Source organism: Myiozetetes cayanensis, unplaced genomic scaffold (assembly GCF_022539395.1).
Source record: "Myiozetetes cayanensis isolate MyiCay16 unplaced genomic scaffold, myiCay2020 scf29, whole genome shotgun sequence".
NCBI lineage: Eukaryota > Metazoa > Chordata > Aves > Passeriformes > Tyrannidae > Myiozetetes > Myiozetetes cayanensis.
The window spans coordinates 602,198-629,220 of record NW_026087510.1 but is presented as its reverse complement, the minus strand read 5'-3'; the positions used below and the strand labels follow the sequence as shown (position 1 = coordinate 629,220).

At 54.1% G+C, this 27,023-nt stretch overlaps 2 protein-coding genes across 6 annotated transcripts; both read left to right on the top strand.

Moving 5' to 3' along the window:
• The first annotated feature begins 360 nt into the window (after window positions 1-360).
• Window positions 361-15,425, top strand: CCDC15 (coiled-coil domain containing 15). Its single transcript, XM_050323039.1, has 11 exons — window positions 361-372; window positions 997-1,178; window positions 2,805-2,954; window positions 3,756-3,920; window positions 4,612-4,716; window positions 8,036-8,200; window positions 9,284-9,403; window positions 11,115-11,218; window positions 13,108-13,278; window positions 13,350-13,498; window positions 14,168-15,425. The coding sequence occupies exons 2-11, from the start codon at window positions 1,005-1,007 to the stop codon at window positions 14,272-14,274; spliced, it is 1,410 nt and encodes a 469-aa protein (XP_050178996.1). The 5' UTR covers window positions 361-372; window positions 997-1,004; the 3' UTR covers window positions 14,275-15,425.
• A 507-nt stretch (window positions 15,426-15,932) lies between these two features.
• SLC37A2 (solute carrier family 37 member 2) lies at window positions 15,933-25,324 on the top strand. Of its 5 annotated transcripts, XM_050323038.1 has the most exons (19): window positions 15,933-16,010; window positions 17,889-17,970; window positions 18,079-18,166; window positions 18,529-18,607; window positions 18,812-18,947; window positions 19,362-19,438; window positions 19,533-19,699; window positions 20,066-20,103; window positions 20,331-20,510; window positions 20,654-20,744; window positions 20,823-20,885; window positions 21,344-21,429; window positions 22,245-22,293; window positions 22,566-22,639; window positions 23,133-23,211; window positions 23,306-23,403; window positions 23,726-23,790; window positions 24,601-24,633; window positions 25,081-25,324. In XM_050323038.1, exons 1-18 carry the CDS (start codon window positions 15,952-15,954, stop codon window positions 24,602-24,604), a joined length of 1,515 nt encoding a protein of 504 aa, XP_050178995.1. In that variant the 5' UTR covers window positions 15,933-15,951; the 3' UTR covers window positions 24,605-24,633; window positions 25,081-25,324. The 5 variants fall into 5 exon arrangements, 4 of the variants coding, with proteins under 4 accessions (XP_050178995.1, XP_050178994.1, XP_050178993.1 ...); XR_007629861.1 differs by lacking the exon at window positions 25,081-25,324 and having other exon boundaries at window positions 23,726-24,115; window positions 24,601-24,618; XM_050323037.1 differs by lacking the exon at window positions 24,601-24,633.
• The last annotated feature ends 1,699 nt before the right edge of the window (window positions 25,325-27,023 follow it).

Below are 27,023 nucleotides of genomic sequence, written 5' to 3'. Positions count from 1 at the left end.
CCCGTGAGGGAGATACTTCGGGATATATATATATATATGTATATAGGGAGATGCTTCGGGGGTGCTCTGGGGGAATGCTGTGTGGAGATGTCGTAAGGGGGTACTGGAAGGGTGGTCCAGGGGTGGTGGGTAACCATACGGATATTTGGGGGGCGGCTTTCCGGGTGATGCTCTGCCCGGGGTGCTCCCGGGATGCTCGGGGGGCTGTTTCGGGGGTGCTCTGGGGAGCGATCCCCAACCAGGCCGCCTCCCCGTTCCCTTTTTCCAGCGGGGGCGGGACTCGAACCGGCGGCCCCGGGAACACGGCGGGGCGGGGCCGGGGGGGCGGAAGTGGCGCCGCGATTCAAAGCGCCGGTGGAGGCGGAAGCGGCGGTTGGTGCGGCCGGGGAGGGGTTGGGGGGTCCTGGGGGCGTTATGGGGGCTTGAAGTGCAGAGTCCTACGGAGGAGGTTGGGAGGGGATAAGGAGAGGGCACCCGAGGCCGTGGAGGGGTCAGGGAGGGGTGGGAAGATGAGGGTGCGGGGGTACAGGGGTTGCCGGTTGGGATGGGGGAGGCAGTGGGGTGGGGGTAAAGGGAGGACTCGGCCGCGGAGGACTGGGGGCTTGGGGAGGCCGGAGCTGAAGGTGGGGTTGGATAACTTGGAGCGAGGCAGGGGGAGAGGGGTGCGGTGACAGGGGGCTCAGTGAGGGGGTGCACATGGGGTGTGGGAGGCACTCACCCATGAGGGGCGGAGGGTCTGTGTGAGGGGGGCTGAAGGTGGGGCTGGATAACTGTGGGGGCAGTGGGGAGAGGGGGGGATGCAGTGAGGGGGTGGAGGGGGCACTCCCCCCTGAAGAGCAGAGGGTCTGCGTGGAGGGAGCTTTAGGTGGGGTGCCCCGGGGCTGGAGGGCTGTGGGGGGCACTGGGGGTGCCCCGTGGCTGAGGGGACGGGGCTGGGGCAGGTTGGAGTGCCCGGGGAGCCCACCCTCATCTCTGCTTGCCCCTTCCCTTCCTCAGGTGCCGGGATGGTGCCCCCCTCGAAGGAGCAGCGCCGGGGGGCTGGGGAGGCCCCGGGGGGACCCCAGGCGAGACCCCCGCGGCGGAGCTGGCGGGTGCTGGCCGAGAGGAACCAGAGCGCGGCCCCCGTGGGCGTGTGGGTGGAGAGTGCCCCGGGGCAGCCCGAGCAGAGCCCGGCCTTCGTGAGTGCACCAAGGCACCGTCTGCCAGGGCGGCTCCAACCCTGCAGATATGCCAGTAAAACTCACAGAGCTAAAAATGAGCTTTTTCACAGCCTGAGGGTGGCCGGGGATGTGGCTCTTGAAAATAGTAATTTATTTTAATGATTTTTAGTGGGGTCAGAAGCTGCCATGGTGCCTATCCGTGTAGCCTGGCCTCCCCTTTGCACGAGCCCACAGCATCTCTCCGAGTCCATTCCCCTTCAATAAACTGTGGTTTTGGAGGAGAAACGCATCAATTTTAAACATCAGTCAGGTGGGGAACCCAGCCAGTGCTGCTCTTCGCCTTCCCACTCATGCCTGAAGGATGTTGGTGAACTGAGATCTTATTCTGTGTTGCTGATTTAAAAAAAAAATACATATTGAATATTTCAGGGTCTGGAGCCAATCTCAGCTGTACCCCATTAGAAACACTTAAGGAAATCTTTATGGATGCTTATCTCAGGGATTTCTGCTTTGAGGGTTATTCTAAGAGGACTAAAAGTGCATTAAATATCGGATGATGAGTTCAGTCCCCTGTAATTAATGTCTGAACGTTACAGAAGCTCCTGCCCTTTTGAGATGATTTATTTTTATATTGTAATTTAAATCCTGAAAGGTTGAGATAATATATGGAAATGAATCATCTCCATATTCTACAGAACTTCCATCTTGGCGCTGTGAAACTTCTGCGGAAGCTGAACTGTTCCTGAGAGCTTTGGGGTGCCAGGATGCTCCTGGGGCCCCCCAGGTGGGGCTTCCAGGGGTGGATGAAGCTGCCCAGGGTTATCTGAGCTTATTTAATACTTTTACTTGTATTAATGCCTCCTGCATCAGAGTTGCTGATGAGGTGGGCAGTGGGTGAACTGGTGCTGGGCTTTTCCCTGGAGCTCTGGCTTGATTTCTTCCATAACAGTGCAGATTTCTCCTCATCTTGGAGCTTTGTTGGTGTGCTGACCCTGATGTGCTGCTGGGAGTGTTCCAAGTTTATCTTTAGTCTCACTCCTTTCCTCCATCCCTTCACTCTCTGGTTTCTCTTGCTGTGGTGGCAGCCAGGAGAGCAATGCCATTGGTCTTTAAGCCATGGTGGTGTTGCAGAGTTGCTTGGCAGGATTGCAAGGAGAAAAAAATGGGGTTTGGGGGGGTTTTCAGGTCATTGCTGTTAATCTTTCAGATGGTAAAAATATTCTGGAGCAGAGCTGTGCTCTGTGAACTGCTTCCCTAATGTGCTTCCAGCCTTGCAGAGTATTAACAGGATGGGGAGCTGGCCTGTTCCTTTTGGATCCAGGCTTTGGATATTTGAGCATCCTTTCACGGGAGCAAGAGTTGGGAGCTGCTCCATGAGACTCCTTTCCTTCCAGGTGTGTTGCAGAGAGGCAAAGGCAGAGGTGTGCACGCTCTGCATCTGTCTGGTCAGACTCAATCCAGCCTATAATAATCCAGTAGACATTGTCCAAGGTGTTGTTCCACAGATTATGAAACAAAACATGAAATTTGCTCTGGGTGCTGCTTGTCTACCTGGTCGCTGCAAGTGGGGGAAAAGGGGATACAGGGATATGAGGTGCTCTGATGTAGCAAAAACCATGTGGAATCTACTTCTACCTCTTGCAGGCTTCAGTATTCGAGGTGGAGGAGGAGCTGAAGGAGCAGCAGCGGCAGAAGGCAGCCAAGCTGAGGAGGTTCCAGGGCGAGGTGAGGCAGCGGGTGAACCGGCAGGTCAGGATGCGCCGGCGGCAGGAGCTGCAGAAGTCCCACGAAGCGGTAAGCGGAACTCCATCAGGAGAAACTCCTCCAAAACCCAACATAAACTGGGAAAAATCCTAACACTGGAGCACAAGTCAAGGTGTTGATGAAAAAATCTGAGGTGCCAGACCCTGGATGGCAAATGGTGTCCTGGCAGGCTAGGTCAGCGTGACACCTCTGCTGGTGCTGAAGGTGCTTGAAGTCTTCCCACAGAAAGTTCACTGGCTCCCTTGGGCAGCAGCAGAACAGAATCCCAGAGCCCTGTGTGGAATTGTCTGAAGTTAAAAAGCATCCAGGCCAGAGCTGAGAATGATGTGAACATCTCCTGGCTGTGTTTGTAGCAAAACAGCTTTTCTGCTGTGTCTTTTCCAATCCATTTTCCAAAGCAGCCAAATAGTTTTCAAGCAACACTTTCTTGCTGTCTCCAAATTCCCCTTTCCCCTATGGGCTTGTTTTGGATTATCCCATGAATATGTTTAATTCTTTCTACTCTCAAGCAAATGCTGAGAAGACTTGCCAGAATCTGACTGTGGCACAGAAGGGAATGCACTGAAATGTCACCGGCTTTGGCTGCCCCTGGGGTGTTTGGGCTGTTTCCATGGCTGAGTGGGGATGTCCTCATGTAACTCCGCCAGCTCCAAGCGGGAAGCCCGCAAATGCCCCCGGCCTCCAAGAGCCTGATGGTTCTTTGTGCTTTCTCAGCATGGAGAGCCAAAACCTCCATCCCAAGAAACGCCACCTCTGGGCGATGAAATGTCACCCAAGGTTGACATCCTTGCAGGTGATGGCTGGAGATCCCATGTGGCTTTTTCCCGGCAGGTGGAGCGGGAGAGCTGTGCTGCCGTGCAGTACTGGACCTCCTGGAGGAATGCGTGCCCCTTCCGGAGCCACCGCCCTCCCATCATCTGTGGCCCTGGTGCTGGCTCCAGCCCGGCCCCGTGGGAGGGGACACACGGAGAGCCATTCCAGCAGCAAGCTGCCGAGGTGAGCCGTGCCCCTCCTGCCTTCCCAGCCCTGCTTCAGCACTGGGTTAATTTTGAGAACAGGCAATATTTCTTTTTTCTTTTCCAGCACGTCCCTAGTATTTGAGTTTTAGTATTGAATGAAATATTAGCTCCCATTTTCACCCTGAATGTTGCTCCTCAGAGCATCCAGCCGGGTCACAGGTGCCTCCTCCTCGGATGCTGGAGCTGAACTCGTCCGCCCGCTCAGAGGCACAGCTGTGTCCTGACGTAGAGGTGGCACTAGGTGGTGCCAGCTCATTGCAGCATGTCTCCTGCAGACCAAAATCTGGGAAAGCCTACCTTGAGGACTGTTCTAAGCTTTTTTTAAATAGAGATGCTTCTGCTACATTTGGTGTTTTATAAAGCCTGTGTGCTCACCTAGGAGTTGGAGTTATTCCAGTTGAAGCACTGTTGGGTGGATTCCAGTTGATAGGTGGAAAATCACTTCTGGCTGGACACCAAGCAGAAAAATTGGGGATCTGGCATTTCAGCAGCATGTTTTGTGAGTGCTGAGTTCAGCACCTTGGGGCAGCTCTGAAAGACCTCTGGGTGATTGTGTTGTTGGGTCATGCCACTTTGACCGAGCCCCTCAGCTGGAGCAGAGTGACTGGGAGATCTGTGTGTGCTGCTGACCTTGTGCTGTGCTGTGTTTCCCTCCCCTGTGGCCGCAGCTCAGCAAGGCTGTGAGGCAGGTGCGGCGCAGGCTGGCGTCCCGCAGGACCGTGTCCCCTGGGGCCGAGCCCCCCGAGCTCCCCGGCGGCGGCTGGAGGCGGGAGGTGAGCGAGGGCTGCCTGGGCTGAGGGGACAGAAATCGCCTTGCAAACTGTTTGGCTCTGATTAGGAAGTCCAAAACATAATTCAGGGAGTTTCACCAGCAGGAATGGAATAAACTGTGCTTTCCTGACCCACCGGATGGGTAGCCCATGAATTTTGGTGGCCTGAGGGCTCTGTTTCTCTGCCCTTGCTGCCTTTCCGAGAAGGCAGCAGGATAAAGTGGGTGAAAACCTCTCTGAGATAAACACGGAGACAAGAATTCAAAAAAGGCTTTTAAAGGCTTGTGATCTGAGATTGTAATCTGGGTATTTGGGAGGCATGTGACGACCAGCTCTTCCCTCAGGTGCCTTTATTTCTTTAACAAACCTCAACAACTCTTTGCCTTGCATCAATCCCTTGTTTTGTGTGGGTGGCAAAGATCTGGAGTGTTTCCCTCACCCGGGGCTGTCTTCTGTTAGAGAATCGTTGGCGTGCAGCTGCTTTCTTTGAAGCAGTGCACAGGAGGTCAGTCCCACATTTTGTTGTTCTGGATTTCATCCTGCTTTTACTCCTCCAGTTCTCAAGAACAACTTTGTGTTGCAGCTATTATCCTGCTCTCTATGCCAAGACCTTTCTCAAACTGACGTACTTTGGCGAACACCAGCAGCAGCCCAGCCTGGTGTTTTCTCTTATTGCCTCTGTAGCCAGTTTCCTGCCCATCCTGCAATTCTTCATTCCCATCTCTTTCTCAGGTTCACCAAAGGTGAAGTAGATCTTGGCTGATTATCTAGAAAATACCTTTTATGTAAAGACTGGTCTGGCTCTTCCTCCTCTGTGTACTCTTGGATTTCTGTGTGCTCTTGGATGTCTGATGAAGTCAGCTCTGCAAACAGGACTTGGAGAAACATGGTAATTATGGGCTCAAAAACCATGTTACCTGTTTCCCACACCAAACATCCCTCCTGTTGGAGCCCTCGGTGCATTCAGGGAATTGGGGTGATTCATGACTTCACTATTAGCAGCACTAAAGCTTTGCATAAATAACAGAGCCACTGCCCAGGGGAGCCAGAGGGTTACAGGAGATCTGTGGGAGTCCTGAGCAAGTCATCCACAGCAGTGAGAAACACTGGGAGGGATTTGGGACCATCCTCCCATCCCAGCCTCACTGCAGCTACAGTTAATCTACATAAGGAAGTTTAACAGCTTCCCTGGGTGATTTATTCCAGGAGGAATATACTGATTTATTGCACTGCTCTGTTTTATTACTCCAAGGTAGCTGAGGAGAAAAAAGCTCTAAAATTATCTGGATCTGTTTCCCTACATGAAGGTTTGGCATGTTCCCACCTAGACAGCAGCGTGTTTGCACCCTTCTCTTCAGGTGCAAAAGGCTGCCATGTACATAACCAGGGACTCAACACCCTTGGTCTCTGCTTTTGTCCTCCCTGGATTTCCTTGTGCTGTGTATTCAAGCTCATTTCTTTGGTTTGAACCCAAGGGTTTTCCACCCAATACTTCTGCAACTGCAGGTGGGGTCAGTAGTTTAATCAAGAGGCTTCTTTCTTCCCTCATCCAGGCTGATAATGAAATCATGGAGCAGAGCCCATCTAGCTCTTACCCTATTTCTGTGCAGTGAACTCCTGAGACCAAATCTGGGCTGTGTTTTTTAATCAGTTCTGCACCTCCCATGTCAGACTTCCATCTAACAGGTTTGGCTTTACCCCAGTGTTGAATTAGGCCACATCAAGAGCTCAGCTGAACCCCAGAGTCTTCTGTTGCTCTTTGCCTGAGGCCTCCTTCTTCTATTATAGGAGAAATTTAGCCCAGCCTGACCTGACTTGCTCTTGACAAATTTATGATGGTTGCTTCTTATCTTGTTTTCTTGGGGCTTACAGGCAGTTTGCAAGGTGATTTCCTCTTGTTTTTCCAAAAGTCACAGTTAAACTCTTCAGGCTAAAACCTTCTATTTAGTGTTTCCTTTTCCCCTCCTCTAAGTAAAGAGAGACACTCCTTGTTCCCTTTTCTGATAATCCGAACCTCCACAGATTTCAAGGAGCTGTTCCCACTTTGGCTGCCACTCCTGGCAGTGGCCCAGGGCAGGTCCTGCCTCCTTAAAAACCTCAGCTTCTAGGAATAACCTGTTTCTTCCCAATAATAGTAGCAGCATTTTTCTCCCTGCTTCTAGCTCAGAGCAAGCCTTTGGCTGAAATGTCTTTTCTCCTTCAGCTCTTTTTTTTCTGCATTTTTATTCTCATTTTTTTCATCTTCCCTCTAAAATCTTACATTCCCTGTGATCAATAATCCACGTTCCTAAAATCATTGCTCTTTCTCTCCCCAAGAAATTTCTTTTCAGGTCAAAAGCATCCAAAGAGTTAATTCCTTGCTTTCCCAAGCAGATACCGACCTGGTAATCACCCGGAAATTACCTGTCTGGTGTTCCAGGTCATCCTGTTCACCCAGCCTTTGTCTTCGGGGTTTGGTGGACTATTGTATCTCCCCAGCATGGCAGCACCCAAATTCTTTTCCCCAATGTCTCATTCCACAAAGTTGGTGTTTTTTCCCCTGCAGTTTCATGTCTTCCTACCTTGAGGGCTCCAGAGGCATCTTCCAAAGCAATAACCCTTCCCTTCTGTTCCCTTGTCCACACCAAAGCAGCTCTTCTATGTCACATTGCTGTCATGATGGGGTTGATAGGGTAATTCCTGTGCCTATCAAATAATTCCACATTCAGACTGACTCCAGGCTATCCTCTGTCGTTCCTGTAAAGCAGCAGAGCCATCTCAAGGGATTCTTGGCATGACCTGCTCTCCTGCTGATCCATCCTCTCCTTCTGTCACCAGTCCTTCCCTTCCCACCATGCTGAAGGAAGAAAAAAAACGAAGGGAAAAAAATTTATCCTGGCTCCAAGCTTGCTTCTGGCATTTTGATTCCTTAGTTTGTAGGAAACAATCTGCTGCCTCTCAAAATATTGTGGATTGCCACTGGGGAGCCTGCCCACTTCCCATCTGAAGGATTATGCTCCATACTTGGGTGTCACTCCAGAAATCCCAGCTCCTTGGCATTGCGAAACAGCGCCTGGAGAGGCCTTTGCCTTCCAATCACCCCCCACACGTCTATCCCAGTGCTGCACTTGGGAAGAGCGTAGTCCTACATCACCCTGCTACATTCCTGTTTCCCAACCCTGGTGCCCCTGGTGCCGCTGAGCACGTGGAGCTGCCAGATCTCATCCGACTGATAGCACACGTGTCCTTGTGTTAAAGCTGCTCTGAGGGTTTGGATTTGCCCTTGGCCCCAGAGCAGCCAGATTTGAATTCCATGTTTACACCCATCTCCTCCCTTCTCCAGAAACCACAGCCTTGCCCGGCAGCCGCAGTGCCCACAGAGGGCGAGGGCGAGGAACTGCTGCTGGAGGGACACCACGATCTGCCCGCTGAGCTGCAGGAGCGAGGTACAGCCCCGAGTTGGACCGGGCAGGACGATGACTTCTACATCAAAATTGAATTCGAAAAAGTAAGACCCGTGCAGGGTTGGTCTTAGGAGGTTCATATCGTTGGGTTTATTTTGGAGTAGAGCAGTTGCTCCCTCAGGCCTGCTTAACTCCTAAGCCTGCTGTCGTGCAAGTGGGCTCAGAGCGGCGTCGGAGCTCAGTGAAATCGGCACGGCTGTTTCTTGCTTTCACGGTGCAGCTGTGGCCTCAAAGGGGTTCGATTCCTGCCTGCCTCGTGATGCCGGTTGGCAGCCACCCAGCCGAAATCTGAAGCCGGGAGGCCGTGCAGTCTCAGGGTACTTGGAGCTGCGCTCAGCCTGCGCCGGCAGGACCTGGGCCTGCTGCCCTGCTCGGGGGGCAGTGCAGGGTGGAAGAGATCAAACTGGCCAGAAACCTCCTCGAAAAAGGAGGTGTGGAGGGGGAAAGCTTTGTATCAGATGAAGGAGGTGGCTGTGTCAATCCCGGTGCCTCCCGGTGACACCGCCCTTGGAGGGGTCTGCTGAAGAGGAGCTGATGTTCTTATCGGTCCTCTTGTTTCCAGGCAGCTTTTGTTGAGCATCTGGGGGGTGGAAACGGTTTGCTCTGATTACCTGGGGCGGTTGGCAAAGGCTTTATGGTTGTGGCAGCCTGTGCCCAACCTTGGCTGGCAATTAGTCCAGCTTGGAGCAGAAGTACTGGCTGGGCAGATAGTGAGTGGGGGGAGATAGTGGAGGATAGTGGGGTTTACACTGAGGTTTTGGGAGATGTTGGCTGTGGAATTCCCCTGATGCTTTGTTATTTGTATTATTGTTTTCACACTTCACAAAGTTCATAATGGAAGTTTGGGAAAGGGAGGTGTGAATCCGTATTTAAACTAAACCTCTTGTAGGGGATACCTTTAGAGGTGTTTTGGCAAAGCTTTCATGCTCAGGCTCCTGTGTGGAGATGTGGCACATCCTGTAGCCAAACTGTACCTGAAGAAAAGCCCATGTCAGAGGTGGGTCACTCCATTGAGGGCTGTAAGGATCACACAGAGGACTTGGCCTCCAGTGAAGAGCATTTTGCTGAGGGAAGGTGAGAAATTGACCGTGGTGATGCTGATGCTGCTCCCTTGTGTTGTCTTCCAGGTCTGTGATGGGTTGGTGGAGGACTCGAGCCTGCCTGAGCCTCCCCGGAGGCCACACACTGATTACCACCCTTCCCTCCTGCGCTGGGCTGGTGTTGATGAGGAGGAAACCAGGAAGCAGGTCTGTCCAGGGGAGCCAAGCCCTCCTGGTTTTGTCTGAAAGGGATGGGACTGTCAGGAATGCCGATGGCTCAGATAAGAAGCCTCAGAGCAGCCTTGACATATGAAACCCCTGCTGGGTTTAGTTTGTCAGCTCAGCCTCATGGTGTCTCAGGTCTTGGGCAAAGCTACCAGATTATTTTTGAAGGTCTCTCGTGACTAAGTGGAACTCTTCCATACTCCTCCTGTAAAATCTGGGATTTGAATCACACCCAAGGGTTGGAGGGGAAATAGACTCCATTAATTCTGTGGCTAAAACCAAGGGTTGCTTGCTGTAGTTGCAGGGAGAGCAAGAAGCTGCCAAAAATTCTTAAAAACAAAACAAAAACAAAAACACCAAAACAAACAAACAAACAAAAAAACCCCCACAAAAAAACCCCCACAAAAAACCAAAAAAAAAACCACCTCAAACAAGCCTAATTTTATCTTGTTTGGGCACAAGGCTGGAATGTAAAGGTTTCTCTGATTTTGGGATAGTCTCAAGCCCAGCCTGATGCTGAGTGGATGATTTCATGAAGAGAGCTTACAACCTGTGTCCAGGACACTGGCTTGTGCTAATCCAGGCATTGCAGAAGGATGATGTTTGTCTTGGATGCCTAAAGTGAGTGACTTTTATTTTCCTGCTTCCTCCTGCCGTGAAGAAGAACATTTCCTTCTCCTTTTGTCACCTTCCTTGCAGCTTACAGCATAAAACTCTGAACAGTTTTTTGTTCCTTACAAGTATTTTCCAACCAGCTGATCCCAAATCTGGCTGTGGTTTCTCCATGGTGTGACAACAGCTGGGGCTCCTCAGGCTGCTCCTTCCCCCCACCATTCCCTCTCCCCTTGCTTTTATCTCCTTGGCTCTGATCCACCCCAGATAACTGGTTTTGCAGCACTCTCCTCTGCCTGGGTTTTTTCCATCCAGTTTTCTCTACTGGCAGCCTAGTGATCCCTCCTCCTCCTCCTTTATCTTCAGCTGTGCTGGGCTCTCCACTGTGTGAGATGGACAAGCTTGGCCCAAAAGCTCTTGGCACTGATGAAGAAAAATTCATGCCTTAAGCTGTTGCGAGTCATGGAGTTTAAACTAGCTCTGTACCTCCGCTGTGGGAGGGCTTTTGGTGAGAGCTTTAGCTAGGAGGTCTCCCTGCCCTTGCTGCTTCAGTGGGATCAGCCAAAGCCCAGACACTAAACCGTCAGTATGCCTATGGGAGTTGTTCCCTGCAGGGCTCCTGGATTTTCCCTAGCAGTGGTTTTGCCACCTCTGTGGTTCTCCTGTGTGTAGCAGATCCAGCTCGGTGTTGCACGTTCATTTTTGTGGGGAGACACAGGATTCCAGTGAGCCATAGGGGAGCACCAGTCCCCAGATGGATCCAAACTGAAGTGGTTTGAAGTAGGAACTGGCTCTTTTACCCTCAGGAAAGTGAGAGTTTAGGAATTTGTCAGGTGGAGGAGCTTCCATGCCTAGGAAGCTTCAGTGGAGGGATGCTGGCACAAAGCTCTCCAGTGCTCCAAGATGACTTGGTCCTTCTCTCCACCCTCCCAGTCCTGGGTCGTGCACTCAGAGATGTCCATTTGAGGGTCTCTTGGGGAAGGAGTGAGATTCCATCCTCCAGAAGTCAAGCTGAGCACTGATACAGCTCAATATTGATCCCAGGCATCCTTCCCAGGTGTCCTTCTCTTCCTCTCCGCAGCGGCAGAGCGAGTTCCTGCGGTGCCGGCGCCTCTTCATGGCCATCGAGCGGGAGCGAGTGAAGGACCAGCAGCAGCAGCGAGAGAGGCAGCAGAGAGTTGCCCAGTGAGTCCATGTGGGTGCTGGTGTCAGGGCCCTTTGGGAGTCCAGAAAGGTCTGGTGAGCCTGTCTGGTGTGAACCAGGCACTGATTTGACCCCGAGGTGGGATTCACTCAACTGACCCCCCAAGAGAGATCCTTAGGCCATGTCATGTCCTTCTTCAGCACTTCTCTACCTCATTTCTGAGTCCTGGTGCAGCTTGTTTAGGAGTTGAGAGCCGAAACTCGGGGCTGGGAGAGATGCAACTTCCCAAGCCATGACTCTTGGGAACCTGAGCCTGTGTTTAGAAACTTTAGGGTGAGGTCACGCTGTTGTGGTTAAACTGTGCCTATCTCTGGCATTTTTAGTGTCAGACCCTTCACCCTCACAGCTATAAAAACTTATACAGTGTAATAAAACGATTTCCACTCGTTTACACTTGGTATCTGTGTAAAAGTATCAGTTGTGGTGGGGATTTCTCAGCTTCTGCCTTGAAAGGATTCGTTAAGGAGGAGCTCTACAAACTCACACCAAAACAGGAAAGATCCTCTAATTTTTGGGTTTTCCCTGGCTTGTCCTCAAGTGAACTGACATAAGTCTGACTATCCCAGCTCTTCTGTGGGCAGGCTTTGTGGGAGCAGGACAGACACCTCAGGGCTGGGTTTTGATGGCCATTTTTTCGAGGAAAAGCTGCCAGTCTAAATCAGTGCTCCTCCAGCCACATCCCTGATGTTCTAATGGCACTTGGGAACTTTGGAGAACTTGTCCTGCCCTGAGAGTGCTGTCAAGGCCCCAGGGACTCCCTTGTTCGTGTGATACCTTTTTATTATTATTATTTTTTCCCTCGGAGTGTGTGCAGGGAAGAGGTGGCTTTGCAATTACGGGGTGTAAAGCCCCGAGTTGGCCTTGGCCTCAGTTTCTGGGGCAGGTTTATGGTGCTATATTTAAGGCTTTACATTTCATTTGAAAAACAGTTCAGTGAACTTCAACCAGAGAAGTTTGGCTTAAGCACTTTCCTTCTGGATGTAAAGATTTGACCCCCTATGTGGAGTAAAATCTGAAATGTCTTGTCTGCTGACACTGCCTTCCCCTGGCTTCTCCCCAGCCTTGATTTTGTGTTTTAATACCTCCTGGCATCGAGACATGTTTGGGAATAGAGTGGCAGATGCTTTGGTGTAAAGTCTTTGTGCTTTGCAGTCGCCACTTGTTAGGGAAATGTGTTGTTGTGTTTGATGAGAATTACACAACCCAGGGCCCTCTTAAGGACGGGAGGGCCGTGTAGGTGCAAGGGAGATTGAGGAAATAGAGGGAAACTTGGTTAAAAGTGCATCTTAAAGCCTGTTTTGGAGTAAAGGTGGGATTCTTGGAGTGTCTCTGCTGTACCCTTTTACGCTTCCCGGCCCTTGAAGGTGCTTACAGAAGGATCCAAGCTGCCTCATAACCAGAATGATGGGAAGTAGGGAAGTTGGGAAGCCAGGGTGTTGGTCCTTTCCGATGGGTATTAAAGAGCCTGGCTATTGTGCTTGGTTTAAGGACAGAAGAGCAGCTCTGGGGAACTGCAGGTGGCATTTCCAAACAGGGGCATCTGTGGATGTGATGCAGGAGGGAGCTGGAAAGGGAAGTCCTCAGTGGTGAGAAAATGAGCAGGCAGGAAGAGTTTGAATGCAGGAGGGTGTTCACAGGCTGGTGTTGCCTTACGGGGGGAAGAATGGAGGCTCAGAAAGCGTTTTTGACCATTTTATGTTTAAAGCAAATATGTTTATATGTAATGCTGTGATTAGTGCAGAGTTACTTTTGCCTGCAAAAGCAGCGGTATCGCCCAGATCCCTGTGCCCTGACCTCACAGACAGGGACTGGCTGGGATTGAGGGGTTGTGATAGGGAAACTCCTTCCCTAATCGTGTGTGTTCCTGCAGGATGAAGAGGCAGAAGGAGAATCAGCGCCGGGTGGAGGAGCAGAGGATGCGGGACTTGGCCGAGCAGCGAAAACCCTCCCTTGGAGAGGGAGCCTGGGAAGCCCTGGCCCAGCTGCAGCTGGAGGAGAGGAGGGTGAAGGACAGGCAGCAGCGGGATAAGGAACAGGCGAGGTAGGGCAGGTGCCCGCTGCCCGCGCAGAGCCGCGTGTCGCTGGCAGGAGTGAATGTTTGCTCCCTCACAGGTACGTTGAAGCTCTGAGAGCCCAGATGAGGGAGAAGATCAAAGCCTGCAACATCGACCTGCCCCCGCTGTGTTCCTGTGGGTCCGAGTTCTGGGATTCCCACCCGGATACCTGCGCCAACAACTGCGTCTTCTACAAAAACCGCAAAGGTAGGAGATCCTGCTTCCAGAGAGGGGGCATCTGGGCCTAGATCCCTGATTTTACAGGGAGAAATCAAACCAGGGTAGGTGTTTTCTTGCTTCTGGGTCACTATGCGGAGATGCTCTTCCAAATATACTCCAGAGAGGACAAGTTTGGCTCTGTCCCTCAGAGATTGTAGTGGCATCCTGAACAAAGCACAAGCCCCTGCAATGTGTTAAGTAATGCAGCTGTGACACAGCCACATGTGCACAGGGACACAACCAGCAGGAAAATACTGCAAATCATCTTGTTAGGGACACAGAACCATGTGCCTTAGATACTGAATCTTCTACTGGGAGGATGCTTGAAGGCATGGAAAGGGTCTTCGTTAAGTGATTGAGTGCTCTGACCTGGAGCACAGCTTGGGCAAGTACCTGGCTGCGCAACTGGGAGTCACCTGGGAGAGAAAATACAGAAATTGGGGCTTCATAAAATAATCTTTGGCTTGCATACCGCTTTGTACTCAGGAGCGTGCAGAGCGTGCAGGCAGGCGTGTGGAAAACTACAGCCATATAGATTTACCTTAAACCCCAGTTGTTCCCTCTCTGCTCTGTGAAAGGCTGGAGCCGAGCCCAGTTTCGGGCCATAAGTGCAGCTTTCATCCCCTGACACGGTTTCCATGTCCCTTTCCTGCTCAGCCTACAGCCAGGCACTGCACTCCGTGATCTCCTCCTGTGCCCACACGGCCACGCAGCCGCTCCAAGAACTGGCTGCTCTCTGCGCCCGCTCAGGGAAGCGTCTGTGACTGGGGCAGCCTCGTGTCCCCCTCCCCATATCCCCGAGACTGGTGTGAGCAGGGAGCAGGGCTGGGCCCTGTCCTGCCTGTCCCTCCATGTCAGCTGCCAGGATGGTGTCACCTTTGCTCTCCTGCTTTGTGTGCCCAGTTTGAGCTGGCCTCTCCCACTCTGCTCCAGGGGATCACTCTGTGGCAGGTTTATGAGCAGGCACTTGAATTCCAGCATTCAGCTGCAGAATAAACTGTTTTCAAGGATTGTTTGTCTCTCTTGGAGTGTGAAAGAAGGAGAAACGAGGTGCCAAGGGTCAGTATCTCTTAGGGGAGGGTTCCTTTCCTCTCCCTTTCCCTAGGGCTCCTGCCAACCTTTGCTAGTTGGATCACCCTCTAGAACCAGGTATTTATTGTTCCTTCCTTCTTTTCCATGCAAGGTTTCCCCCCCAGCGTCGCACCGGACCCACGCTCCCACAGCCTCTATTTTGCTCCGGAAAGGAGCATTTTCCTAGTTAAAAAAACAACCCTGCAGTCCTTTGCAGGGGTGACAAGAGCAGTGTGGGTTTTCCCAAAACTGCCTGTGGTGGGGTAACACGTTCCTAGGCGGAGGTTGCTCCATACCCTGTCATTAATATTTACTCCTCGCTGGCCGCCCTCTCCAATATTAACTGCAGCCAGGAAGGATGGGCGGCCGAGCGTGCCGGATCATTTCTCTTCCCTGTTCCCACCCCGTGGGGCGTGAAGCAAACCCACGACCCTAGGCCGGAGGTAGCGTGGAGGTGCAGAGCCAGGGGATGCTCCTCAGTTCCCCCTGGAGAATCATTCACCGAGGGGTCCGTGGCGGCCGATGCTGTTTATTAACTGCCGCTTGCGTCAGGGGAAGGTGCTGCAGCTCTAATGCGGGGTGTTGGAGTGGGTTTGGAAAGGGCAGGATCTGCCCCTGGAGGGCCAAGGGAAGCAAAAGGCTAGAGCTGCAAATGGGTTTTTTGTAACTGACTTCAGTTCTGGGGCAGCTGAGGACAAGAGGTTCCTTGGCTGGTCCCCAAGGTCTTGCTCAGGTCCTCGGGACCCCTGTTCCTCCCTCTCTGGAAGGATCCTCAAGGGGCATTGGGCTGATTTGTGGCTTAATTAAAGGAACGATGGTTAAATAAAGTTATTCCTGCTCCTCATCCACTGTCTGCCCTTTGCTTGGCTCTGTCCTGGCAGGATAAATGGGATACTTTGGAAGCGGTTTTATTCCTGGTGTGAAACCCCGGGCAGAGGAGAGCAGGAGTCCCAAAATGCCTGGAAATAACCCCAAAGCGTGTCAGGGATAGCTCAGCCGCCATGAGGGCAGGGAAGCCCGTTCGGGGGTGCTGGGAAAGAGAGCGGAAAAGTTAAACCCAGCTTTTTTGCGCTGGAAAAAAAATGCATCTGGGGAAGCTCCCAGAGCCCCGGGACGGGCATGAACCGGCGGCTGCTGGGTCCCATCGGGGCTTCTCTCCCCTCCAGGTGCCCAGCGCGGCTGTTGCCTCATTCCAGCCGCATTTGAAGGGGGGTTTTGTTCCAAGGGGAGCGGGGATAGCCCGGTTCACCCCTCGGGGCCGGGGGAGCCGGGGCAGGGCCGGGGCGGGACCGGGGCCGGCGGGGCGGGAGCGGCGGCCCCGGGGGCGGTGAAAAGGAGCCGGGGGGGCCCGAGCGCCGCCGCCGCCCGCCATGAGGGCAGCGCTCGCCCCCGGGGTCCGCCTGCTCCGCGCCCTCCCGCGGGACAGCCGGTGAGTGGGAGCGGGGAGCGGGATGGGGGGGCGGCACCGGGAAAGGGACCGGCACCGGGATCGGGACCAGCTCTGGACGCAGGGACCGGCACTGGGATAGGGACCGGCACCGACCTGGGGATCGGCACCGGGAGAGGGATTAACCACGGACATAGGGACCAGCCCCGGTATCGGGACTGTCACTGGGATAGGGACTGGCATCGGGATTGGGATTGACACCAGGATGGGGACAGGCCCTGGAACGGGACTCACTCTCTCGTGGACCGGCACCAGAATGGAGACTGGCCCTGGAGAGAGGAACCGACACCAGGACAGGGACCGACCCTGGGTTGGAGGGTGGGGGAGTTTGCACTCCACTGGTGACCAACAACCACTGGGAAGTGGAACTGGGATAGAGACAGATCCTGGACATAGGGACCAGGAGTGGGATGGGGACTGACCCTATACCAGGGGGTCACTTGCCTGGGGACAAGAAGAGAGGGGCCAGACCTGGGTTGGTGGGTTGCTGCTTGTGGGGACCAGCACCAGGATGAGGATGAGCCCTGGGATGGGGACCTGCCCTGGATGGGGAGTCACCCAGGGGTGGTGGGAGGACCCAGCACTGCCCCTCAGGCATCACTGTGAGGCAGGATCAGCCCACACCGGCTGCTGCCCAGGGGTGCACATGGCCCAGGAGGGGTGGGGGGGGACCCTGAGATGGGCAGCAGTGCCCACCAGCCTCCAGCTGTTCCAGGCCCTCACCCTCAAAATTCCACAGGATGTGGCCAACACACAACACAGCCTTGCCAGCTGCCCTCCCTTTTGGAGAGGGGATGAGCCCACTGCCCATTTAATTTCAATTAGCATTTTGATTTTTTGGAAGCCCATTGCCAAACACTCCCCCTGTTTTTCCATCAGCTGGAATGTTCCCTGCCAGAACACATGGGGTAAAAAGAAAACAAACAACACCCAAGTATCTGGCCCAGCCAGGCACTGCATGTGAAGTTTCTCCTCCTTTTCCTCACCGTGGCCTCTCTGCTCTCGTCAGATCATTTGATTCTGACCTTCAGTGGTTTTGAGTGGTTTATTCATTTTTTGGGGTGGGAAGCAGCAGTTTTGCAGCTGCAGTGCAGCCTTAGAGCCAGCACCCTGGTGCAGGGAGCTGCCCTGGATTTGCAGAGTGCTGGTCACTGCTGCAGCTCCAGGGAGAAGTGAAACTCTGATGAGGAGCAGGATGGGCCAAAACCGAAAAAAAAGGGTTTTTTTTCTAAATTTAGAGCAACCCCGTGACACGACTGGGTGCTGCAGCTGCCCCTGACCACTTGCATTCTCTGTGCTGCCATAAAACCCTCCCTGAAGGCTGGATAGTCCCCTCAGAGATACTCATCCTACTTCAGAGAGTGCTGGATCATATTTATCCATAAGTTCTGCTGGGAGCAGCGTCACCATCCCTGAGCCCAGACCCCCTTTTCCCCCCCTTTTCCTCCATTTAATCCAAGTAAAAAGTATGAAGTGTCTGTTTGGTGGAGAAAGGGGAGCTAGTATTACTTAGGACATCCTGCCCCCTGGCTTTTTTTTCCAGCTTGTCTTTAATTAACCCTGTCAGTGATGATGAATCAGCCCAGTTTCCACCCGTGACACCAGGAAGGCACTTGCTCACCCTGTGGCTCACCGGGACAGCTGCTCGAGGAGGGGGAAGCACTGCTTGGTGCTCCCCACAAAACTCAGCTGATGTTTTCAAGCCCCATCCTGGGCTATTTTGGGGGGACTGTTCACCTCCCAACTGACTTGGCTGAGCAGGTTCAGGTCAGAAGAGTCCCACTGGGTGCTGAGGCCGCCCACCCCTGTCCCCATCCCTGTCCCACCAACCCTGAGCTCTCCGCTCGCTTCCTCCTGTAGCTATCGGGGACTGACACTGGTGCTGACCTTCCTCTGCTACACCAGCTACCACCTCTCCCGAAAACCCATCAGCATTGTCAAGGTGAGCGTCAGCCTCACCCCACCTGTGGGGACAGAGGACCTGGAGAGGCGACACGGGGCTGGGGGGTGCTGGCAGCACCCCAGTTTCACCCCCTCTCTCTCTCTGCAGAGCCAACTGCACCCCAACTGCTCGGCCTTGGGCCCAAACCCCCGCAATGACTCCAACAGCAGCACGTGGTGCAGCTGGGCACCCTTTGGTAAGGCTGAGCCACCCCAGGCACCCCAAAACTCCGTTCGTGGCAGCTGAGCTGGGCTCCCCCCATGCCCTAAAGTTGGGTCGTGGCCGGGGTTTGGCAGGGGGCCTGCTGCTCATAAGCCACCCGGAGGTAATTAAGCAGCAAGCTCTGCCCCGTGCCCCCGGACCGAAGGGCAGCAGTGCCTGGTGGAATCCGGGACAAGACAGGACCAGTTCCCTACACTGATGGCACCCAGCCAGACTCCCAGAAACCCCCATGGGGACAAGACTTTTGGGGACAGAGGATAAGACCGAGCCAGCAGCCATGGGGAGGGGACATAAGAGGGGGCCAGGCTGAAGTGGCCCTAATATTTGTCTTTGCAGATGGGAACAACTACAAGGAGCTTTTTGGGGCCCTGGATAATGCCTTCCTGGTGGCCTACGCCATCGGGATGTTTATCAGGTACCCAAGGCCTTTGCACCCCTTTCCCTCCACACACCAGTTTGCACCAGCGTGCCAGGATCCTGGTTTCCCTCGGGATGTGGTTATGCTAATGGGAAAGCAGCTGGGGATGCTCTCAGGGTTTGGGCACCGGCTCGGTGGGATAACACTCATTGGTGGCATCACCCATGACAGCTCCTGTTGTGCTCTTCCCTCTCTCTGCAGCGGCATTTTTGGGGAGCGCCTCCCCCTGCGCTACTACCTGTCAGGGGGGATGGTGCTGAGCGGGCTCTTCACAGCGCTCTTCGGCCTCGGCTACTTCTGGGACATCCATGTCCTCTGGTACTTCATCGTTGTGCAGGTGTGTCATACTGGAGGGAGCCCGGGCTTTACCTCTATGGCCTCATCCCAGTTTTTCAGTGACCTTCAGGGACCGAGGTGGCCCAGTTTCTGAGTGGGGAAACGCCGAGCATTTCCACTCCCCGCAAACCCTGGTTCTGGTGTGGGCGTCGAAACCGCTGGGTGTGCCCATCTCTGAGCAGTGCGGGCAGCCGGTTTGGCAACACCAGCCACTCCCAGATTAGCCATGGGAATGATGGGAATGGCTCCAGGATTGCCCCAGCAGGGAAAAAACCCAAACAAACCAAGTGTTTTCTTAACAGCTTTGGGATGGGAGTGGCTATTTCTGAGCCCAGGTGCCCACGAAGCAGTGCAGGGGCTGCTCTCTGTGGCTGGAGTTGGTGCTTCCTGGGTGATGCTCCCCATCTCTCGCCAGGTCTGCAATGGGCTGGTGCAGACGACCGGCTGGCCTGCTGTCGTGGCGTGCGTCGGGAACTGGTTTGGGAAGGGAAAGTGAGTTTTTTCTAACGTGTCCCACCCCAGCCCTGATCCCTGTTGGCCCCAGCAGCCACCTCAGTGACACTGACCCCGGCTGTGTCCCTGCCAGGAGAGGTTTGATCATGGGCATCTGGAACTCACACACCTCCGTCGGCAACATCTTAGGGTCGCTCATTGCCGGTGCCTGGGTTTCCTCTGCTTGGGGCCTGTCCTTTGTCGTGCCTGGCATCATCATCACCACCGTGGGCATCATCTGCTTCTTCTTCCTTGTGGAGTGTGAGTGGTGTGATCCGCAGCACAGTGTAACACATGCAGTTTCCCACCTTGCCCATCCCCAAGCATTTTTGGCAATCCTGAATACTTGCTTCCAGCTTGTGGCAAGCAGGGATGTGGATCTGACCACCACAGGGATGCTCAGCATCCTTTGGAGTCATCCAGGCAGGCTCTTCCTGGTGCCCATCGCTCCCCTGAGCCTGTCTTTCTAGGAAACATTTAGGAAGTCCTTCAGGATTTTAGTGGGGTAGAGGATACCCAGAGATGCAGCCAAGACCTGGGGCTTCCCAGTCCCTGTGAGATGCTGGAGGAAGAGCAGGTGGAATGGGGCTGGTCCAGGTTCTCACGGGACATCCCTTCTCCTTGCAGATCCCGAGGATGTTGACTGCAGTCCGCCTCTGCATCACGTGAGTTACACTGATTCCCAGTGGGCTTGTCCTGGGCTGGGTGTCACTCAGGGTACAGTAAAACAACCAGGGCATCAGGTTGTAATGGCAGGAGTTAGAGCAGTGTTCAGTTGTCATGGGGGATGGTCACTGTGAACATCCTCTGGGTCACGCCCTGGCAGCGAATCCAACTTTTCAGCCCCTTCCAGATGGGAGAGCGACATCTCCTGCTTATGACTTGCTTTTAGATGGCCTCTGATGAGGATCCTGGAGGAGTGACCACCAGTGAGAAGGATCCTGAAGCAGTCACCTCCAACGAGGGCCCACTCAGCCTCCCAGGCCAGAGCAGTGTGGATCACTCCAACAGCCCCAAGGAGCCTGCCGAGGAGCCCGAAGCCATCAGTTTCCTCGGAGCCCTCCGGATACCCGTGAGTGGTGGGATGGAGGAAAGAGCAAAGCCAGGGCAGCTCAGCCCATCAATAGGGTGCCTTCAGGGTGGAAAACTGGGGAAAACCCCACCATTTGGAGGAGTTTGGGAGAAGGAGGCTCCTCTGATGTCCCCTCCTCCCAGGGCGTGGTGGAGTTCTCCCTGTGCCTGCTCTTTGCTAAGCTGGTGAGCTACACCTTCCTGTACTGGCTGCCCCTCTACATCGTCAATGTTGGTGAGTTTTGGGGACAGCAAGGTGGGAGAGAACCTGGCAAGGGAGCATCTCCTCATCCCTCTCCTCTCTCTCTCGCAGCTCATTTTGGCGCCAAGGAAGCTGGGGACCTGTCGACCCTCTTTGATGTTGGGGGTATTTTAGGTTCGTCATGTACCTGGGCAGAGGGGGTGGATCGGGAATGATTTAGGGACAATCTCGCCCTTGACCAGCCTTGGCTGGTTCCCTTCACAGGCAACACCATTTCTTTCCCCAGTGAGATTTATTCAGTATTCATAGCATTCAGCAGGCAGCAAACACCCCTCAATTTTATTTTCCTCGGGTCTCACTTGCTCAGGCACTCCTTTTCCTTAGATAAATAATACTTTTTGCAAACATAGTGGAGACCAGAGCTTGCATGGATGTGCTGAGAAACCATCTGCAGGGAGGAAATGGCAGGGAAAAATCAAAGCTCTTCGCTCTGATGTTATTATATTTAACCTTGAGGGCATGCTGGTCAGAAGACGGGGGATGAAAGAGCATCCCGTTGTATTTCGGGCTAAGCCAGGGTGAAGTTTTGCCTCTGGGGTGGTGTGACTGACACCTCTGACTCCTCCTTGCAGGGGGGATCTTCGCTGGCCTCATCTCGGACTACACCGGCGGCAGAGCCACCACGTGCTGTGTGATGCTGGTCATTGCTGCTCCCATGGTGAGCTGTCACATGGGGCCAAAACCCCGTCATGAGGGTTCCTCTCCTCCGGCTCCTTTGAGTCACGGCTGCCTTTCCTCTTCCCAAGCACCTGGGATGAGCTGGTCATGCGCTTGGCTGACATGAGAGCTGGGATTGATCCACATGCCCCACATGTTCCTGGGGAGGACGTCCAGCTCTAGGGACTGGGAGAGGGTTGCAGAGACCTTGACAACTAAAAAAGCCCTTTAGGGTTTTTTTTTTCCCTCCATCCTGCCACAGCCCTGCTCAAAGCCTTGTCTCTTTGATTTTCATCCCAAAAGTCCCCATGCCGAATGGCCTCATGCTCCGCTGGAGCTTGGCCTGGATGTCCTTCCTGAGCACCTGCACAGAGCTCATTTGGCTTTGCTGCCACAAAATCATGGCTAATTAGCTGCAATCCAAGCCTGGCTAGCTGTGGGATGGGAGGCTCTCCTGGCCGAAGGAGCTGGCGCATGCTGGGAAGCAGACAGGCCACGTCACGGCCGTGGCCCCAATAGCACCGCCGGGGCAAATTAGCGTCTGGCTGCAGCCGGCGGGAGGCAGCGGAGCCTCGCCGACTGTAAATCGTGGCAGCACCTCGGTTTGCCAGCTGCCAGGTATTTCATCTGGCAGGCAGCCTGCGGGGTGTGGAGGTCAGGGGCACCCTCAGCCCCCCGCCACGGCTGGCGCTCAGTGCCGGCAATAATTCAGGTCCCCACATTCTCCGTCCCATCCCCAGGTTGTTGCTGCAAGGAAAGCGCTTGGGAGAACAGCTGGAATAGCCATAACTGGTTCACCTTGTGTCTGTTTTCCAGCTGTTCTTGTATAACCACGTCGGCCAGAACGGCATTGGCACATCGATAGGTGAGGAGCTCCATGGCACAGCCGGCTCCCGTCACTGAAGGGGTGATGGGAGACACTGTGGATTTGCCTGCCTTTATTCCTCCTCTTGAGCTGGACTCCCAGGCTGGGATTTGGGGGAGGGTGGGGTTGGTTCCACTGGGTGGAATCTCCATGGGAAAACGGAGATGGATACATGGGATAGTGATGCCCACACATGGGCCAGGGATGATGGATCCAACATCCTGCTGCTCCCTGCACCTAAAGGTTTAATCTCTCCCTGGGTCCCTCTGCAGCGATGCTGATCATCTGCGGTGCTCTGGTTAACGGGCCCTACGCACTCATCACGACAGCAGTGTCGGCAGATCTGGTAAGAGCTGCACCTCAGACCCTGCCACACTGCCCTTGCACACCCAAAGGCTGCTCCCTCTTTCCAGAGGGATGTGCTGCTGCGATTTTTGTATTTTAGCTTTGTTTTCCAATGCCTCTGAAGCCCAGTGGAGAAGGGCAAGGCCGTCACACCTGGTGCTGTTCTCCTCACCCTGCCTTAAATGCAGTGTTTTTTCCTATTGCTTTTTCATCTTGGCCGCCTGACTGTGTTTCATCCTCCCTGCTTCTCTCTCTGAGCAAAAGCAGAGTGGAAAAATTTGCTGGGAAATCACCTGGCAATTTCTGTCCGCTGTTGGCAATCCAGGTTTTGCCATGGTTTGTCTGCAGGCAGCGTCTGAGTTTGGTCTTCCCGTCCGTGGCTGGGTCCAACACATGGAAATTGCTGCCTGGGATGTCGGGCTCACGCTGGGATTTGCCAGCTGTGGACCTCGAAGCTTTTTTGCTCCTTATGTTTCATTCCTCCATCCTTGCAGGGAACCCACGAGTCTCTCAAAGGCAACGCCAAAGCCCTTTCGACTGTCACAGCCATCATTGACGGCACAGGATCCGTCGGTGTGTACGACTGGGGGAGTGCCAGTGCTGGGGGTCCCTGTCCCCTCTCAGGTGTGAACAAGGCATCTCCTGATGTGGCTCTGTGCCCTCGCAGGTGCTGCGCTGGGGCCGCTGCTCGCAGGGCTCATCTCCCCCACGGGCTGGAACAACGTCTTCTACATGTTGATAGCGGCTGACGTCCTGGCCTGCCTGGTAGGTCCCTCCTCAGCAGGATCCTTTGGCTACCCTGGAGATTCATAGGCTCCCTTTCAGCTGCCCACTCGCTGGTGGAGGGCAGGGATGGTCCTCAGGAGACAGCCAGGCACAGGGCACCCTGCAAAGGCCCGTATGCACTCCAAACCTCTGCCTCCATTCACCTGGCCTTTCCCAACAACCTCCTCCTCGCACGGATTTGGTCCATGTGACCTTTGCTAGGATGAGCCGTAGAACTGATCTCCTGGTGATGGAAACAGGCCGAGGCTGGCAGCTGCAGAGCCACCGGCCTCCCAGCCATCCTCCACCTTCCCTCTTGCAGCTCCTTGCTCGCGTGGTGGTCAAAGAGGCCCGTGGCTGGTGTGGCTACATGGCGAGGAAGAGAGGGTACGTACGTCCCACCCCAGGGTGGCCTCTGGTCCCACGATGCCAAAGCACGGTGTCGTTGCCACTCCAGAAAGACGTTTGTTATCCCCTGCTGTCGCTGCTGCATCTCCACGTGGGCATCGTGTCGGGCTTCGCGAGGCCGTCTGCCCCCTGTCTCGCTCCCATGGTCACAGAGACATTTCCACCTCAAGCCAGGGCAGCACCCGGGGGATTTTAACCATCTGCACCCCACAAAACTCTTGGGGTGCTAAACACACCATCCTTGTGTCTTTGTAGCTCTAGTGTGCAGCTAACAGAGTCAGTGATGGATGGGAAGTAGCTCGGTGTAAGTACCTCTGTTTGAGCCCTGAGGATTAAACGCAAACACAAGCCTGATCCGTCCTGATTCTGAGTATCACTTGGCAGGCCCAGCCTAGAAACAGCCACTTCCCTGATCATTTCAGGGTCGAGATCAAGATTTGGGAATCAAAGGGTCAAATCACAGTGTCCGGGGAGGAGAGTGCAGGGTGGGCAGCACATCTTTGTCTCCAGCTGACTTACTAGATGTTGGCCCAGATGCCTGAATGATTGGCATTGATTAACTCACTTGAAACAGCTGAATTTATAGGCTCTATTCACCTTTGCTACTGGGCTTGCTAATCACCAAATCACTGCAGCCAGGGTATAAATAATCTCCAAATCAGCGCTTTGATTGCCACTGACATCCCCCTGTGACACCAAGAGGGAAGGGACCACAGCCAGTCCTGGTACTGGGGGTGCCAGACCCCGTCCCCCTGCGAACGTTTGGTCCTTTATGTCTTGTGTTTGCAGGTGAAAGACCAATAGTCTGGGCCTCGCGCTGTGGTAAGTGCGGCCCAAATCTCCTTCTCCGGCCGCCGGTGGAGGGCTGTTGAACTCCTCTCTCTTGTGTCGGGTCTGGTTGGGATCAGGGTGTACTTGGATGGGTTGGCTGCACCAAATTCCAGCTGGTTTGTGCTGGAGGAAGCAGCTGGCTCATTTTGTGGAAATACTGTGACATCCTGAGGGCTTTTGGGGAGCGCCTTGTCTGTGGAGCAGCTTGCAGAGAGGAGGCACAAACACTGGGGTTTTTTGGGGGACATTTCAGCTCTGCCCAGAGACAAAATGGTGGCTGGATCTCCTCCTTGCACCTGCTTCTCCTTGTGGTGCAGATGGGCCAGGTTTTCCCGGCAGAGCTGTTTCCCCTTCCCATCTCTCCCGGCAGAACTGCGGTGCCCATCATCCATCCCAACGCGCGCCACCACGCTCAGCCGCTCCCTTCTCTCCCCGCAGGTTTAAGGAGTTCTGACGTGCCCCCTGTGAGCTGCCCCATGCCCAGAGGGAGGAGAGAGGTTGGGGCACAGCAGGAGCTCAGGTGTCCCGGCAGAGCCGAGGCACAGCCTCGGGCACAGCCCTGCGGGCTCACCACCACCCAGGGTTGGCTTCCAACGGAGGCAGCGGTGAGGAGCAGCCCGAGGGCCCCGGCCAGCTGGTTTTCTGGGTCGGTTCTTCACCGTCAGCCGTTTTATTAATAAAAACATGCAAAAAATCTGTGCCATGTCCTGGAGGGGCTCAGCAAGGTCTTTGTGGACTTAGGGGTGGTGACTGCACCCCTCTTCTTACTTTTCTCCACATGGAGCCTCTTGTTTGCGAGCCTGCCCCATCCTGACACTTGGGATTTCAGGACCTGGAGCAGGAGGGTGATGCCAAATCACTTTAAGTACTGCCTCACCAACAAAGCGCTGCTTATTCTACATAGAGAACATACCTGGGCTGAGCCCAAATCAAGATGAGTTTATTCCTCAACTCATCCCACTGAAAAAAACCAAACCCCAAACCCAGTGTTTTTCCTGGTTATTATGATTCCAAAGCCATGCCATTTATCCACAAAAGAAGAACCTGAGTCAACCCCCACACCACAGCGAACACCCACACTGTGGCCACTCTCAGTCCAGTGTGGGCAGCTGATGATCTCCATTAGATGCCTCCTAATTAGGAGGGGTCCCAGGAGGTTAAGCTGGCACTGCTGGCTCTGCGGGCTCCCCAGGCAGGGATCGTGCTTAGAGACCCCCCCAGAGTCCCTTGACTAAGGCCAAGACCAGCTGTGCAGCCAGCTGTGCACTCCTCGGGGCCCCAACTTTGATCTGTGAGGAGCTGGGGTGCACGGGGTGCTTGGAAGCTGTGGGTTGTGTTTCCAGGCTGCTCTCCATCAGGGGATCGCACCCAGGCAAGCTCCAGTTGTGCCCGGTCTAAATCTGAACTCTGACTTCACCTTCTTGGATCTTAACCCAAGGAGAAAACATCTGGGCCTGATGTGATTTTATTAAGTGCTGATTTCATCAGCAGGGGGAAGAAAAGGAAAAAAAAAAAAAAAAAAAGGAGGAGACTTGCTGGCCAGTTGGATCAGCTCCCTGTAAACCCCTGAGGGCCACAGGGAGACAGGCAACTTGGAGAGTGGCAGCTGCAGGTTTGAGGTGGCCTTTGGTCCCCTCACATTGGCCAGAGATGCTCAGTGGGGCTTGAAACGCACTGGTTGCCTGAGAGAAAAAGCAGAAGAAATGGAGCAGGCAGAGACAAGCAAAATCACCAATTGCCCTTTTTTTCCTAGGAAAATACCAACTCCCCTAGGGCAAACCCTGATGGAGCCATAGGGAGAGGTGTCACAGCTGTGTCTGTCCTCAGCAGAGGCTGACACTGCAGTGTCCCCAGGCCACATGGCTCGTGGTACATGTGGCCTCTGAGCACCCACCAGTGATGCCACTGGGCTGAGAACGGCTCTTTCAGTGCATGTGTGACAGAGCTTTCACGCTGCTTAATTACCACCCCTCTGTGCTGAAGAGGTGGAGTGCTCAAAATACATTTTCAAGCAAAAAATCCCACAAGCCCTGACACACATAGGGGCTTATTGCAACAGCAAGTTGGTTTAGGCATTTCCCCCCACCTCCTTTCTTCCCTTTTTGTTTGCCCCTGCCCCCACCCCCTCCTGCCTGTTCTTTCAGCTGACCATAGTTTTTCCAGGACAAATTTAGGTCTGGGCCACGTCCCACTCGTGTTTGGAAAGTCTGAGCAGCCTTGGCTGTGCTGCTGGGAGCGAGGAGAGAGGGCACATGGCCCACGGCAGTTTTAAACTTAAAGAGAGCCAAATGCCAAAGAAAACCCAGATCTCGCCGAGATTTGGGACTGAGGGGTGGGCAGGAAGGCGAGGGGTTATCCCCCGGGTTTGCCTCAGCCAAAGA

What these genes read in the sequence shown, in the direction of transcription:
- SLC37A2 (XM_050323035.1), top strand. Translation starts at nt 15,952, where the DNA reads ATGAGGGCAGCGCTCGCCCCCGGGGTCCGCCTGCTCCGCGCCCTCCCG. An exon ending in GCAGTCCGCCTCTGCATCAC is followed by an intron (nt 20,104 to 20,330) that starts GTGAGTTACACT and finishes ACTTGCTTTTAG; the next exon opens with ATGGCCTCTGATGAGGATCC. An exon ending in CAGCAGTGTCGGCAGATCTG is followed by an intron (nt 22,640 to 23,132) that starts GTAAGAGCTGCA and finishes CCATCCTTGCAG; the next exon opens with GGAACCCACGAGTCTCTCAA.
- CCDC15 (XM_050323039.1), top strand. Translation starts at nt 1,005, where the DNA reads ATGGTGCCCCCCTCGAAGGAGCAGCGCCGGGGGGCTGGGGAGGCCCCG. An exon ending in CCGAGCAGAGCCCGGCCTTC is followed by an intron (nt 1,179 to 2,804) that starts GTGAGTGCACCA and finishes TACCTCTTGCAG; the next exon opens with GCTTCAGTATTCGAGGTGGA. An exon ending in CTTCTACAAAAACCGCAAAG is followed by an intron (nt 13,499 to 14,167) that starts GTAGGAGATCCT and finishes TTTCCTGCTCAG; the next exon opens with CCTACAGCCAGGCACTGCAC.